Below are 14,765 nucleotides of genomic sequence, written 5' to 3' on the forward strand. Positions count from 1 at the left end.
GTCACTGTGTAACGGTTAGTGCAGAGACTGGTAACTGGTCACTGAGTAACGGTTAGTGCAGAGACTCGTAACTGGTCACTGAGTAACGGTTAGTGCAGAGACTCGTAACTGGTCACTGTGTTGAAAACAGGCAAGACTTGAGTACATAGTTCTAAACACTAAACTGGATGACTACATCAACCTTCCGAGGTTGAACATCACAGAAAGAATCTAAGAGCCAGAGGACGTAAAGCACTGCTGGGCGTGATGTGGCCGTTGCACAGATAAACTCAGTGGCTAGCATGACACTACCCGGTCAAAATTCTACCATAGGCAGAGAAGAGGCTCCCAAACAAACTATAGGAGTTGACGGTTTGTTGTTGGGGTAATATCCCTCAGTGGTAGAGCCACTGATAGAGCCTTTCATCAAGCAATACCTCCAAACCCATCTTCATGCAAGCAAGCCCAATTAAACGTGCCGAGTCTCACATGTGTGTATATGCTGCGCACACAGACACACACACAGACACACACCATAAAATGTACTTAGAAAGAAGGGATTGGTAGGAAGGTGGGAAGCTGAAGGGGATAAAAGAAGATTCTGAGAGAGTGACTTTAATAAAAATTCATTGTGTGTGTGTGTGCGTGTGTGTGTGTGTGTGTGTGTGTGTGTGTGTGTGTGTGTGTGTGAAATTATAGGAGTACATAAATCTAGAAAAAAAATAAATGGAAAAGAGAAAAATGTTATGGAAATAGAATGAAGCATTATGCAAACTTTGGAGACTGTCTTTTTGCACTTGGTTTAATTATGTAATGATTCATCCAGGTTGTTGAGTGTGTCACTAGTTGGCACCTTTTGATTGCTGACTAGCTTTCCAGGGTAAGAATGCACACACAATCTGTTTAAGCACCCACCCGCTGAAGGACACCTATCATGTTTCCATTTGAGGCTATTATAAATAATACTGCTATAAATGCTAATGCAATGCCCTTAGTTTTAAGGATGAATACTCAAATATTTATGGATGAGATACAATAATATCTAAAGTCTGTGTCAAAAAATTTCAAACTGGATGAGATACCAGAAAGTACAGGTGAGCAAAGCAGCCTGAGAGCAGACTCTATCTGTGTGGTTAGAACATTAGAACATCTGATTATCACATGGGGGAACTAGGTTTAACCAGGAGAACTAACTAACTAATCGGATTAATAAAGAAACAAGATCATGGGGTTTTGGTTTTTTTTTTTTTTTTTGGTTTTGGTTTTTCCAGACAGGGTTTCTCTGTGTAGCCCTGGCTGTCCTGGAACTCACTCTGTAGACCAGGCTGGCCTCAAACTCAGAAATCTGCCTGCCTCTGCCTCCCAAGTGCTGGGATTAAAGGCGTGCGCCACTACGCCTGGCTCATCATGAGTTTATAAGTGTATATACTATATCTATACTTTTGGATATGTTTAAAATATCCTAAAATACAGGGTTTAAGGAAATAAGAAAGAAAAACCTACTTATTTGACTATACACAGCTCCACATAAAAATACCTCTAAATAAAAATTGAAGGTTTGTTTTTTTTAATCTTGTGACCTTAGCCTATGCTAAGATCATAGGACTTCTTTGTCTTAAAACACAGAGGCACATCTTCAGTGATGGTCACTGTAACAGTCACTCTTTGGTCAAGCCATCCCTCCAAACCATTCTCATGTAAGAAATCCCAATTAAATGCAGTGAGTCTTACTTATGTGTATATGCTGTGTGTGCACATGCTCCTGTATACACACACACACACACACACACACACACACACACACAGTACCACTAAGGACTCGTTAACTTTCTTTAGGAATTTTGTATTAGGCTGTAGGGTTGGACAAAGGCAGGTGAGTGATCAACATAATCAGATGTATGAGATTCATGAATGCCTTGTCTTCAAAAGAGGAGGTTCATGTCTGACATGAACAAGCCCTTATCACCAGGACAAATGCTGAGAGAACAGAAGTGTGATTACTGAAGATGAAGAGCAACAAACTCTATGAGCACAATCAGGCCTGGAGACGAAGTGAAATGCATTTGATATTATGCAAAGGCTGCTTTTGTTTTTAAGGCACTCTGGAGGGCAGGGCTTTATTACAGTGCTCAGTCTGCAAGCTAATGATTCTTTAGTGTAATTCTGCAAAACGATGACTACTATTTGGTGCGACCAATATTTGATCAGCTTATTCTCCTCTAGGGTTGTATCATGCCCACCCACTCCATCCCTTTGCAAACACCTTGTTTTCCTTGGCATGAATGCTTATAAAAATGCAGATCTATTCTCCCAAAGATCTCAAGCAATGGAAAAGATTAAAGACCAACGTGTTAGCCAATCTGGGATTAAGAACCAAGACCTTCAAAAGAAATACATATAATGACTTTCTAATGCCAAATGGTGCCCATGGCTACAAATGAGTTTTTCTTGCTGTCTTGACTTTGTTAAGTGACTCTAAAGCTTAAATGAAGATTTTACTGAAGTGTTATGAGAAGTTATTTAAACTGCCCACAGTCAAAATCCCAATAAAAATATTTCTGAAAGTCCATCTAAATTTTACATCTGGGAATATAAAATATTTATTAAGTGAGCCCCATTTTAGAAATAACATTGCTAACTATAATCAGATTTGATGTGTAACATGACAGCACTATGACAAATGGGGGGAGGGGTACTCATGTGTCTATACATTTAAATACATTAGAGAGTTCTTTAAGAGAGTGGAAAGACAGTTCATTATATTGTGTAAACATCTTAGATATTCCATAAATAGAAAGAACTCTATTGGTAACACTGGGTTAAGAAACAAAAGAAAATACAGTTGTGAATTCAAATTCCATTCCTAGGTCTCGAGCCAGAACAGAGACGTGTGGAATTGAAACACAAAATTAAACAAATACCAGGAAGTATGACTAGGTTGGCACTGAGATTAATAACAGAGCCATTAATGAGAAAAAGGCAAAGGACAGGAACAGAATCAGAAGCATAATTAAGAAGGAACAAGTAGTTAAAGTTGGGATCCGTGGTGCACACCTTTAACCCCAGCACTCAGGAGGCAGACGCAAGAAGATCTCTGTGAGTTTGATGCAAGCCTGGTCTACAGTGAGTTCTAGGTCAGCCAGGGCTACACAGTGAGACCTTGTATTTAAAAAAAATGCTAAAATTAAAGACATCCACATTTTGCATATGATCTTCCTGTATCACTTGCTATCTTTATTGATACTTAAACCAAACCTTTTCTCTGTCTTGTGGCTTCTGACTCAATGTTATAAATTTCTGGAGATGTGTTATTATTGACAATACAAGCTGAAACAGCATTCACCTGGACATTCTTAAAATTGATAGCCATCAGTTTTCATTAAAGAAGATGACCTTGCTTAAAAAAACAACAACATTGTGGCTATTTTTTAATTGCTACTATTTTTGTGTGAGAGTGCAGACATACACCACGATACGCATGTGGCGATCTGCAGCCGTCTTGGAGGAGTCGGCTCGCTCTATCTTTTCATGCGTTCTGAGGATCAAACTCAGATTGCCAGGGTTGTACAGTAAGCACTTATACACAGAGCCAGCTCATCAGCCCTATACAGTTTACATATCAAATTACTTTAGTCACAGTAACCACTCATGTACCTGGTCTATTTCTACAGAACCAGGTTGCACGGTGAGCCAGCTGATGCAGTCTGAAAGAAAGAATTCAATGGAAAAATATGTAGAAGTACCCAGACAGAAGGGAGAGAGCATTAAACTTAGAAAGAGTTTCAAAGCAAGTGGCATAAGACAGTTATAGTGAAATCAAGAGCCATGTTTTGCAAAAGCTGCAGAGTGAATTTTAGAAAGCAGGAGGGCATCAGGGAGTGGCAGCCATAGCATGAAGGTGAGGCATTAGATAGTGCCCCGTGAGCACTTGCAGGGCTGATCAGAGAGAGATGAATGAGCGATGCTTAAGAAGGCATGACCAAGGAAGAGGGGCAGAGAGAAAAGCGCAGGCAGCTAGGGATGCGAAGCTCTGCTCATGGACCCAGGGCAAGTCCCAGTTTAGTCTGGGAGACATCAGAGTGAAGGAAAGACATAAGCGGAGGGCAGTGTAAAAGGCACTTGGTACAAGTTTGTCCTCAGTTAAAAATTTACAAGATGGTCGCCTGCAGCCACATCAGAGAACTTTCATTGACAGGTAAGTAAATGGCCATCATTATAATGAAATCCACAGAAGGGTATAGTTTAATTGCTGATAAAACCATTTTAAAGGAAGCTTTTATTACTCTAAATGGAGACTTGGAGAAATAGTTTTGATAGAAGTAAAAATTATTTATGTTCATGATGTTTGCAAAGTGACAAGTATTTTTAAATTTCTAAAATAATTAACTACCATTTCAGTGAGGCAGTAATAATGGCGTGATTGACAGGCCTGTTTTCTATACTTTTGCAAATTTGCTTTTTATGTCTCATTTTGTAGATCTATTTTCATCTTTTGCATATTGCAAATCTATCCCTAATCAAGAGTTCACATTTTCTTTTGCAAAGGCACCTACAAGTAAAACTGTGAAGTAATTATAGACAATATGACTGGAAGTGCCTATTTCCCTAGGACAGCCAGGTTACACAGCGAGACCTTGTATCAAGAAAAATGTGAACATTAAAGCCATACAGTTTGCATAGGATCTTTCTACATCCGTTGTCATTTTCCTCGACACTTAGAAGCAAACATTTTATCAAAAGTATATATATATATATATATATATATACATATATATATATATATATATATATATTTCTCCCCCCCTGAGCACTCTGTCTCTGTCTGTGTGCACGCTCTGTGCATGTGTAGTTTGTTGATTCTGAGCTCTAGAATCTGCCTGTCTCCACTGAAACACTGCGGTTCAGAACTCTAGGGGCCCAACGGCAAGTGTTCATGCTTGCACGGAAGGCCCTTCATTAACTGAGCCTTCCTTCAACTCACTTGCATGCTCTCTTCTCCTTCCTTCCTTCCTTCCTTCCTTCCTTCCTTCCTTCCTTCCTTCCTTCCTTCCTTCCTTCCCTCCCTCCCTCCCTCCCTCCCTCCCTCCCTCCCTCCCTCCCTCCCTCCCGTTTTTTCCCTTTGAGAGGGATCTCAGTATATACCCCTGGCTGGCCTCAAACTTTCTGAGATCCTTTTGCCTTCCTGGGTGCTGGACGTTCCTATTTCTTAATGTATGTGCCAACTTAGATTCTGTTTCTGCACACAGAGCAAACTTGTGTTTGGCACCTAGTATACTCTAAGTACGGTGCTGATCCTGGGCATACAATGAAGAGGAAAGGGGCAAACCAGACATGATCTGCCGACACGGGAGCTCACAACATTTTATTTGAAAAACGGATCATTCAAATATATAATTCAAGATTATAATAAGCCCCGTGAAAGAAAATTATAGGGTGTTATGGAAGCTTATAATATGGAGAGTAAACCATGATGTTTTAAAAGACATTGTCATTGAACTGAAGTCTCTAAGGATGTGCAGAACTGAAACAGGGAAAGAAGCGGGTGAGAGAACTAGATGAGAGAGTGAGCAGAGGTAAGGACCTGCATCCAGTAAGAGGGAAAGACTCTGACCTGCTGGGTGATGGTATCCCACGGTCCCTGGAGCAGCCTCGGCTTATAGCACTCATGAACACCTTCCCATATATCCTCCAGAGCTAACGGTCTCCCATCTGTGAAAGGACATCAAAGCTGTGTTAGTGATCCATGCGACACAATGGGGCTTGTTGCTGCTCTAAAGCACTGAGTGTCTTGACTTCCAGGAAAATCTCTACAGATGTATAGACCTGATAGACACACTTAGGTATCAGACTTCTGTATAAATTACTACTTTCTTCCTGAGGGAAGATTAAACATTTAAGCTTTTCTCCTTTGTATTCACACAGAAACTAAGATTTCTATTTATTACCTTTAGGAATTTTACAAACAAAACAAAAGGTGAACATGTTTCAGAGAGAAACAACAGATACAAGCCTAAGGGAAGGTCCAGGGAATGGGCTCTGATCCCCAGAGGTCTTCTATGGATGCTGCTGGGGCCTTCATGATTTCTCTGTCTTCGAAGCAGAGACCACACCCAGACATTTCCACTCTCCTGCTGGTGAACAATAATGTTTAAATCATTCTACTGGGCCTCAAGGAGATGAGAAGGAAGGAAAACATAATTTCTTATAGTAAGTAGTTTACCACTTACTGGGGAAACTATGACAAGTATATTAATACCTTAAAATACTAAATAGAAAGTGGTCGGTGCCAGAGGAAGCCTAGCGCTGGAGACTGCAGAGGATAGAGACACTAGCACAGGGCGCTGGGGATGAGTGGGGATGGGATGCATGCCGTGGAGAACCCGAGCCGCTAGCATGATGGGAATAGCAGGAAACTGTAGTGAGAATCCTCCCTTTACGTCACTTCTCTCTGTACACTTGGTGCCCACTCAAAGTGTCTTGTGAAGACCACCATGGTACCTCAAATGCACACAGATAAGAGGAAAAATAGGTGGGAGAGATAGTTGCAGAGATTTTCAAAATGCAGTGCTGGAAGGGCGTCAAATTGCAAGAGTCTACTGTCGCTCTGTCCACGCACAGCTGTGAGTGCTCAAGTCAACACCCAGGTCTTTCCCTTGGACAAATGTTCAAGTCTGCCTCAAGAGAATACATCATATACCGAATTATTAGGCTCCACGTAGGGCAGTACAATGCAGGGAAACCCTCTTCTCCAAACAGTACACATCGCTGTAGTTTACAGACTTAAGAGTACAAGAAGAAATGTAGCACGAGGGAAAAGTGTGAGGCTTCGAGTTTGACTGGAGATTAACCACAGCTGGCAGTTGCTCTCTGTGTGCATCGCAGGCACTTTCCTCTGTAAAACTTTGCTTTCTCGTCTTCAGTTACTTTTCCTATACATGCAGTAAGATAATCCTCAGGATTTTCTTCCCATGAGGCATACATGAGTGAGCCTTCTCAAGACTGTGTCAGGAACACAGAAAATGCTCACTAACTATTTGGCAGCTCCCAGCCTCTACTCCATACTCAGTCCTTCCCAGCTAATGGATCCACATTGTACTCAGTCCTTCCCAAAGCTAACAGATCCACATTGTACTCAGTCCTTCCCAAAGCTAATGGATCCACGTTGTACTCAGTCCTTCCCAAAGCTAACAGATCCACGTTGTACTCAGTCCTTCCCAAAGCTAATGGATCCATGTTGTACTCAGTCCTTCCCAAAGCTAACAGATCCACGTTGTACTCAGTCCTTCCCAAAGCTAATGGATCCACGTTGTACTCAGTCCTTCCCAAAGCTAACGGATCCACGTTGTACTCAGTCCTTCCCAAAGCTAACGGATCCACGTTGTACTCAGTCCTTCCCAAAGCTAACAGATCCACGTTGTACTCAGTCCTTCCCAAAGCTAACGGATCCACGTTGTACTCAGTCCTTCCCAAAGCTAACAGATCCACGTTGTACTCAGTCCTTCCCAAAGCTAATGGATCCACATCTACACTGCTATTTCTCAGACTCAGTCCCCAGGTTCCCACGCCACACACAGTGCCTTTGATGCAGTAATGTGCTAATGGCATAAGCAGGGCATTTCTCATGTCTGACCCAAAAAGTTGAACTTTCCCTCAACCTTTATTTTCAATAAATAGCACTGAAATATTTTGATACATTTTCAATAACTATCTTCATCTTGGCATTTATCTGGCAGCAGGAGACCATTATCTTGTGATAAATAGTTTTATTCCATTGACATTTCCATGTCTGTAAAATGAACAAGATTTATTCATCCAATTAACATTTGAATGTCATGTTTAGCTACAAGTTGAAAACAAGCTGCCTTCGATATCTGTGTTATATTGTTTTCTGAACACATTTACAGAGTAGGCCAAACTCCCGCTCTGAAGATAAGCACTATACATCTTAAAAACACGAGTGTGTTGACTCGGAAGAGGTAAATAAGGTCCTGTGGCGTCACATAGAAAGCTCACTAATGAAATTACAAAAGACAACGTGCTTTCAAATAATGTTTACATATCAAAATGAGAGGGACTTAGTAGGAGGATAATGAGATGCGCACAGTAGGCCAACTACTGTTAGAGATAAGGCGACTAACACCCTGGTGTTAACTATCTAAGATGCTGCTGCCAGCTTACCCCTGTGATGGAACCAGAAGCTGACTTTAAGACTCACAGTTCAGTGTTCTTGTTAAACCATGCTTCCTCTGAGGACAGAGACACTGTGAATGCTTTATGTGTATCTGTTAAAATTCATATGCATATTAAAATACATATACATAGAGGCATATAAAAATGATACATAAATAATGCATTCGTTATCACCAAACTTTTCATACGCAGAGAAGAAAGCTGAGTTTTAATATCTGCTAACAAATAATAATTTTAATTTTATTCCTTAAAATAATCAATAACCTAAGCATAATTTGCTTATTGCCATTGTCAAAAGCCTGCCTACTCGGCTGGAAGTGTTTATACAAGAATAGTAATGAGCAGCCTAGCAACAATATCAGGAAATGTTACAGGATTTCCATCAAATGTGATACTAGAATTGAGGGCCAGTGCTTTTTCAGACCACATTAAATCTGGAGAATAAAAAAGAGAACTCTTTAGAATACAGGATTTAAATGGCTATGGTCAACTTTAAAAAGCAATCACAGAGGTTAAAACTAAGCTCAAAGCAAACATAAACGTGCAATATTATTCATCTCAAAATGCACGTAATTAAAATGAGTAAGAATTTCTATGGTTTTTAGAGCCAGAGGAGATGGATGACTCCAAGAAAACAGTGTCTTCCAGACAGAACAGGCCTGGTGCATACATGGACTCACAGAGATTATAGCACAATGCACAGGGTCTGCACAGGTCCAAGGCAGATGGGTTCCTCATGTGAGAGGGGGAAGTGGAGATGCTCATCCATCCATACCAAGACTCTATCTCCAAGTGACAACTGCTTGCAAAGGAAAAATTAATATCCTCCCATAGAGTCTTATTGGGGATTCAAATTGTGCTTAAAGCCCCACACCCAGGAGTGATGGTCAACACACAATGAGCTCAGCGGTGCTTCTATGCTTTCTCCTTGTCTCATATTGCTCTGTGGGCATTCTTTGACTTACTGGTATTTTGCTTGTATATTATGGTTCTCGACTTTGTGTTTTTGCTTGTATATTATGGTTCTCGACTTTGTGTTTTCAGGGTTTTGTTCATGTGTGTGTTTCTTGTGTTTTGTGTTGTTTTAATTAAAAAAAATTTTTTTTTACCTGTTTGTTTTCTGAAGAGAGAGAAAAAGAAGGTATGGAGTTGGATGAATGGGGAGGTGGGAGGGCCTGGGAGGGGGTGGTTGAAAGGAAACCGTGATCAGAATATATTAGATGAATTTTCTTTAAAGGCAAAGGAAAAAAGAGAAAAGAATCTTTATGGTTTTAGCTTTTGGGGCTTTTAAAGGAGAAAGTAAGTACTACATCCGTAGTGTTCAGGCTCTTTCTATGAGGCATAACAGAATAAATGATTAGCAACAATGTATTTCTCTATATCCGGGGTATTAATTTCATTCACAAATCACAGCATGGCTGTCGATCACTAGTACAGCATGTGGTTAGCATGTGCTAGGCCCTAGGTTCTAAGCTCAGAACACAACTCCCCCCAACACTCATCTGTCACCACGTGTTTTCCCTATCTCTTTTTTTTTAATTAGGTATTTTCCTCGTTTACATTTTCAATGCTATCCCAAAGGTCCCCCATACCCACCCCCCCAACCCCTACCCACCCACTGCCCCTTTTTGGCCCTGGGGTTCCCCTGTACTGGGGCATATAAAGTTTGCAAGTCCAATGGGCCTCTCTTTGCAGTGATGACCGACTAGGCCATCTTTTGATACATATGCAGCTAAAGACAAGAGCTCCCGGGTACTGGTTAGTTCATATTGTTGTTCCACCTATAGGGTTGCAGTTCCCTTTAGCTCCTTGGGTAATTTCTCTAGCTCCTCCATAAGGGGCCGTGTGACCCATCCAATAGCTGACTGTGATCATCCACTTCTGTGTTTGCTTGGCCCCGGCATAGTCTCACAAGAGAGAGCTATATCTGGGTCCTTTCAGCAAAATCTTGCTAGTGTATGCAATGGTGTCAGCATTTGGAAGCTGATTATGGGATGGATCCCTGCATATGGCAATCACTAGATGGTCCATCCTTTTGTCACAGCTCCAAATTTTGTCTCTGTAACTCCTTCTATGGGTGTTTTGTTCCCATTTCTAAGAAAGGGTAGAGTGTCCACACTTTGGTCTTCGTTCTTCTTGAATTTCATGCGTTTGGCAAGTTGTATCATATATCTTGGGTATCCTAAGTTTCTGGGCTAATATCCACTTATCAGTGAGTACATATTGTGCGAGTTCCTTTGTGATTGGGTTACTTCACTCAGGATGATACCCTTCAGGTCCATCCATTTGCCTAGGAATTTCATTAATTCATTTTTTTTAATAGCTGAGTAGTATTCCATTGTGTAAATGTACCACATTTTCTGTATCCATTCCTCTGTTGAGGGGCATCTGGGTTCTTTCCAGCTTCTGGCTATTATAAACAAGGCTGCTATGAACATAGTGGAGCATGTGTTCTTCTTACCGGTTGGGACATCTTCTGGATATATGCCCAGGAGAGGTATTGCGGGATCCTCCGGTAGTACTATGTCCAATTTTCTGAGGAACCGCCAGACTGATTTCCAGAGTGGTTGTACAAGCTTGCAATCCCACCAACAATGGAGGAGTGTTCCCCTTTCTCCACATCCTCGCCAGCATCTGCTGTCACCTGAGTTTTTGATCTTAGCCATTCTGACTGGAGTGAAGTGGAATCTCAGTGTTGTTTTGATTTGCATTTCCCTGATGATTAAGGATGTTGAACATTTTTTCAGGAGCTTCTCTGCCATTCGGTATTCCTCAGGTGAGAATTCTTTGTTCAGCTCTGAGCCCCATTTTTTAATGGGGTTATTTGATTTTCTGGAGTCCACCTTCTTGAGTTCTTTATATGTATTGGATATTAGTCCCCTATCCGATTTGGGATAGGTAAAGATCCTTTCCCAATCTGTTGGTGGCCTTTTTGTCTTATTGGCGGTGTCTTTTGCTTTGCAGAAGCTTTGCAATTTTATGAGGTCCCATTTATCAATTCTTGATCTTACATCACAAGCCATTGCCGTTCTATTCAGGAATTTTTCCCCTGTACCCATATCTTCAAGGCTTTTCCCTACTTTCTCCTCTATAAGTTTCAGTGTCTCTGGTTTTATGTGGAGTTCCTTAATCCACTTAGATTTGACCTTAGTACAAGGAGATAGAAATGGATCAATTCGCATTCTTCTACATGATAACAACCAGTTGTGCCAGCACCATTTGTTGAAAATGCTGTCTTTTTTCCACTGGATGGTTTTAACTCCCTTGTCAAAGATCAAGTGACCATAGGTGTGTGGATTCATCTCTGGGTCTTCAATTCTGTTCCATTGGTCTACTTGTCTGTCACTATACCAGTACCATGCAGTTTTGATCACAATTGCTCTGTAGTACAGTTTTAGGTCCGGCATGGTGATTCCACCAGAGGTTCTTTTATCCTTGAGAAGAGTTTTTGCTATCCTCGGTTTTTCCCTATCTCTTACACAGTGAGGAGAAACCAGCAACCCCACAGTCATTACACAGCTATCTCCTTCCCAGCCATCAGTCTCCCAATAAAAACCATGGTCTGACCCAGCATTCTAAATTTCTCCACGGTATGTGCTTGTCCTGCCTTTGTGCTACTCTGGGATTTAATTTCAAACTTCCAAAATGGCCTCTGTTAGTCTCCTAGCTCTAGTGCTGGGTGTCCATGCCTATAAACTTCAAACATAAATGTAATGTATTCTGTGCGGAACTACACTCTACTACTCCTCTCCTTACAGGGCAAAATCCAAATGTACCAGTATATTAGTCAGCCCCTCCAATGGGCCTATCTGCACCACTGTCTTTCTTCCCAAGGAACCAGGTCTTATGAAGGGAGCGAACCCACTCATCACATCACAGCAACCAGCCAGCCCTTTGCCCTCCTGGGCTTTTTCATAATAAACATCGCTCTCTGAAGTTACCTGCTTACACACGTCTCATTTCCTGCCTTTCCCAACTGTGGAGATCTATAGATGTGGATCTTGGTCATTCTTATTCCTGAATGGACCCCATCATCTGAACTGGGATTTGACACACCAAGTCATCAGTAAAGATGTCTTAACTCCATAGTAGAGGTCCAAGTTTCTATATTTTTCATACTCCGTGTAAATGTTTCCCACACTAATTAAAAGCCATCTTTGCACCTTTACTGGTTACCTGACGCTGTACTCTTGCTACGCTGTAATTCATATTTACTTAAGTATCACATTGCTGTTGGTCATTTAAAATATCACAAGCTTTGAAATAGTACCTGGCACAAAGCAGTCACAAGGAAGCCACACCAATTTTTCTTCTTTTCAATTATTTTCTTGTGATAAATTTCCTAGAATGGAATTACTAAGTCAAAATGAAAAATAACTTTTAATTCAACACAGAAGAACTAGTATCTCATGCCTTAATTTTCTCCATGGGGTAATGAGATAAGAGGTTAATTTTAGAAATAGATATTTATATTATTTGGCACCTACTATATACCAAGCTTTTGTGATACATCAGCTGGCAAAATGATGTTTTTGTGGAAGTTATATTGTAGCCAGAGAGCAAGAATGTGACAGTACATAGCAAACATCATATGGGAAGTTAAGAAGCAATACATACTATAGCAGGAAGGCACAGGAAGCTGCAGAGGGACATCTGAGGGGCTGGGTCAGTTTCAGACAATTCTTAGGTGATCTGCTAACACAGCTTGTGAGCTCTGTGATGCCTGGCAGAGGGGGAGATGGTTCTGGGGACAGAAGAGAGTAAAGCCCTGGCAGAACCGAGGGACAGCAGGATAAGCGATCTCTTAGCTCTTGTGAGGTCACAGAAGACACAAAAGACAGATTTATCAAGATACAATTCACATACATCCAACCCTCCTGTTTAAAGTATGCAAGTCAACGATAGTCTCGGGGTTCAGTACGCATCACCTTGGGTTTAGAATACTCAGAATTACCAACTTATTAGCAATTCCTCAGCTAGTAACCTAACCTGGATGGTTCTAGAAAACCACTGTCAGCTTTTATACATTTGTTTATTATAAGCATACATGTATATAATATGACCAGATGGGTCTTTGGTGAATTGTTTTAGATGTTTTCCATGTCATAGCATGTACTGGCCTTTAATTTGTTTTTTTATAACCAAGTTGTATTTATTGATTGTATGGCACATTGTGCTTATCCATTTACCACTTGACAGGCATTTGGTATTTTCCTTTTCTACTTTTTGGCTACTATAAATAATGACTCATATATGAGTTTGTATGTGCCCATGTTTTTCTTTTCTCTGGATCAAACTGGCCAGTGAGATTACAATTGATAAACTCTGGGTTCAGCGAGAGCTGACAAGCAACATCAACCTGTGGCATTTACATGTGTTCCCCAAACGCATGAACACATACACAGGCATGTGTACCTATACACTTGAACACACACACACACACATACACAGGCATGAGTACCCACACACATGAACATGTACACACACACACACAAACAGAGGCATGAGTACCCACACACATGAACATGTACACACACACACACACACAGACAGAAACAAACAAAACTTTGCTCTCTTGTACACATTCTCTGTTTATCTCTGTCACTCTCTCTCTTGCTGTGTATATGTTTGCGTGTGTGTGTGTGTGTGTGTGTGTGTGTGTGTGTGTGTGTGTGTGTGTATGAATAACCTGGCTAGTTCTCAAGGGCCACTGCAAAGCCTCTTAGCATCTCTGGACGTCTCGTGTTTGGCATCCTCTGCTAGATCATGGCAGGCCTGATACAACTATAAAGATTAGAATTTAAGCATTTTAAACAAACATGCCAGCTCTTAAATATTTAAAAGACCACTTCTCTTCAAAATAGTCACTAAGGGAGGCTAAATGATTCAAGTAATGCTACAAGAGCTGTCAGCTGGAATTGTTTGTGGAACCACATTCAGAGCCAGACAAGGAAAACAAATACTTTGTAGTCACAATGGTACTTTTTTAAAGTAAGAATTTTTTCAATTTAAAGCTCTAGACTCCATGATGCTAAAATTATTAATCATCATTATCACTATTAATTGTGTTTACTTACATATTATTCTCTATGTGTTTTCATGTGTATGCCATAGTGTGCATACACCATGGTGTGTGGAGGGGTAAAGGCTCTCTCCCTTAACCATGTACGGTGTGGGGGGTCAAACTCAGGTTGAAAAACAATCACCTTTCCTCCCCCACTAAGACATTTTACTCTTGGTGAACCCACAATTAGATCTTAAAAATAATAATTTTAAAGTTATTCACTTCTTATTTTTCAGGTTGGGCCACAAATGATTTTGTTTGTACAAACTAAATTCCTCTTTAATGACCTGCCAACTTGTAACAAAAAGAACTAGAAAAAAAAATCAAGTCTATACTTTGATTTTCTTCTGAAATTTTGTGAATCTCTCCAGCTTCTGCTCATTGCCCACTCTATAAAAAGTACAAGTACAGTCAGGCAGTGGTGGCGCACACCTTTAATCCCAGCACTTGGGAGGCAGAGGCAGGCAGATTTCTGAGTTCGAGACCATCCTGGTCTATAAAGTGAGTTCCAGGACAGCCAGGGCTACACAGA

General features: G+C 40.8%; 1 protein-coding gene across 8 annotated transcripts in view; it reads right to left on the minus strand.

Moving 5' to 3' along the window:
* The window catches only part of Atg10 (autophagy related 10), a 289,378-nt gene that overhangs the window by 81,632 nt on the left and 192,981 nt on the right, over positions 1 to 14,765 (minus strand). For 6 of the 8 annotated variants that reach the window (XR_873450.3, XM_030247365.1, XM_011244551.3 and 3 more), the window contains one exon: positions 5,591 to 5,688. The exons of the other annotated variants lie outside the window; for them this stretch is intronic. Coding sequence is in view for 5 of the 6 variants with exons in the window: in XM_030247365.1 (XP_030103225.1) it covers positions 5,591 to 5,688 (98 nt within the window). In the remaining variant the exon portion in view is untranslated. The remainder of the gene's footprint in view (positions 1 to 5,590; positions 5,689 to 14,765) is intronic. 8 annotated transcript variants of the gene reach the window in all.

This window comes from Mus musculus, chromosome 13 (assembly GCF_000001635.26).
Source record: "Mus musculus strain C57BL/6J chromosome 13, GRCm38.p6 C57BL/6J".
Taxonomy (NCBI): domain Eukaryota; kingdom Metazoa; phylum Chordata; class Mammalia; order Rodentia; family Muridae; genus Mus; species Mus musculus.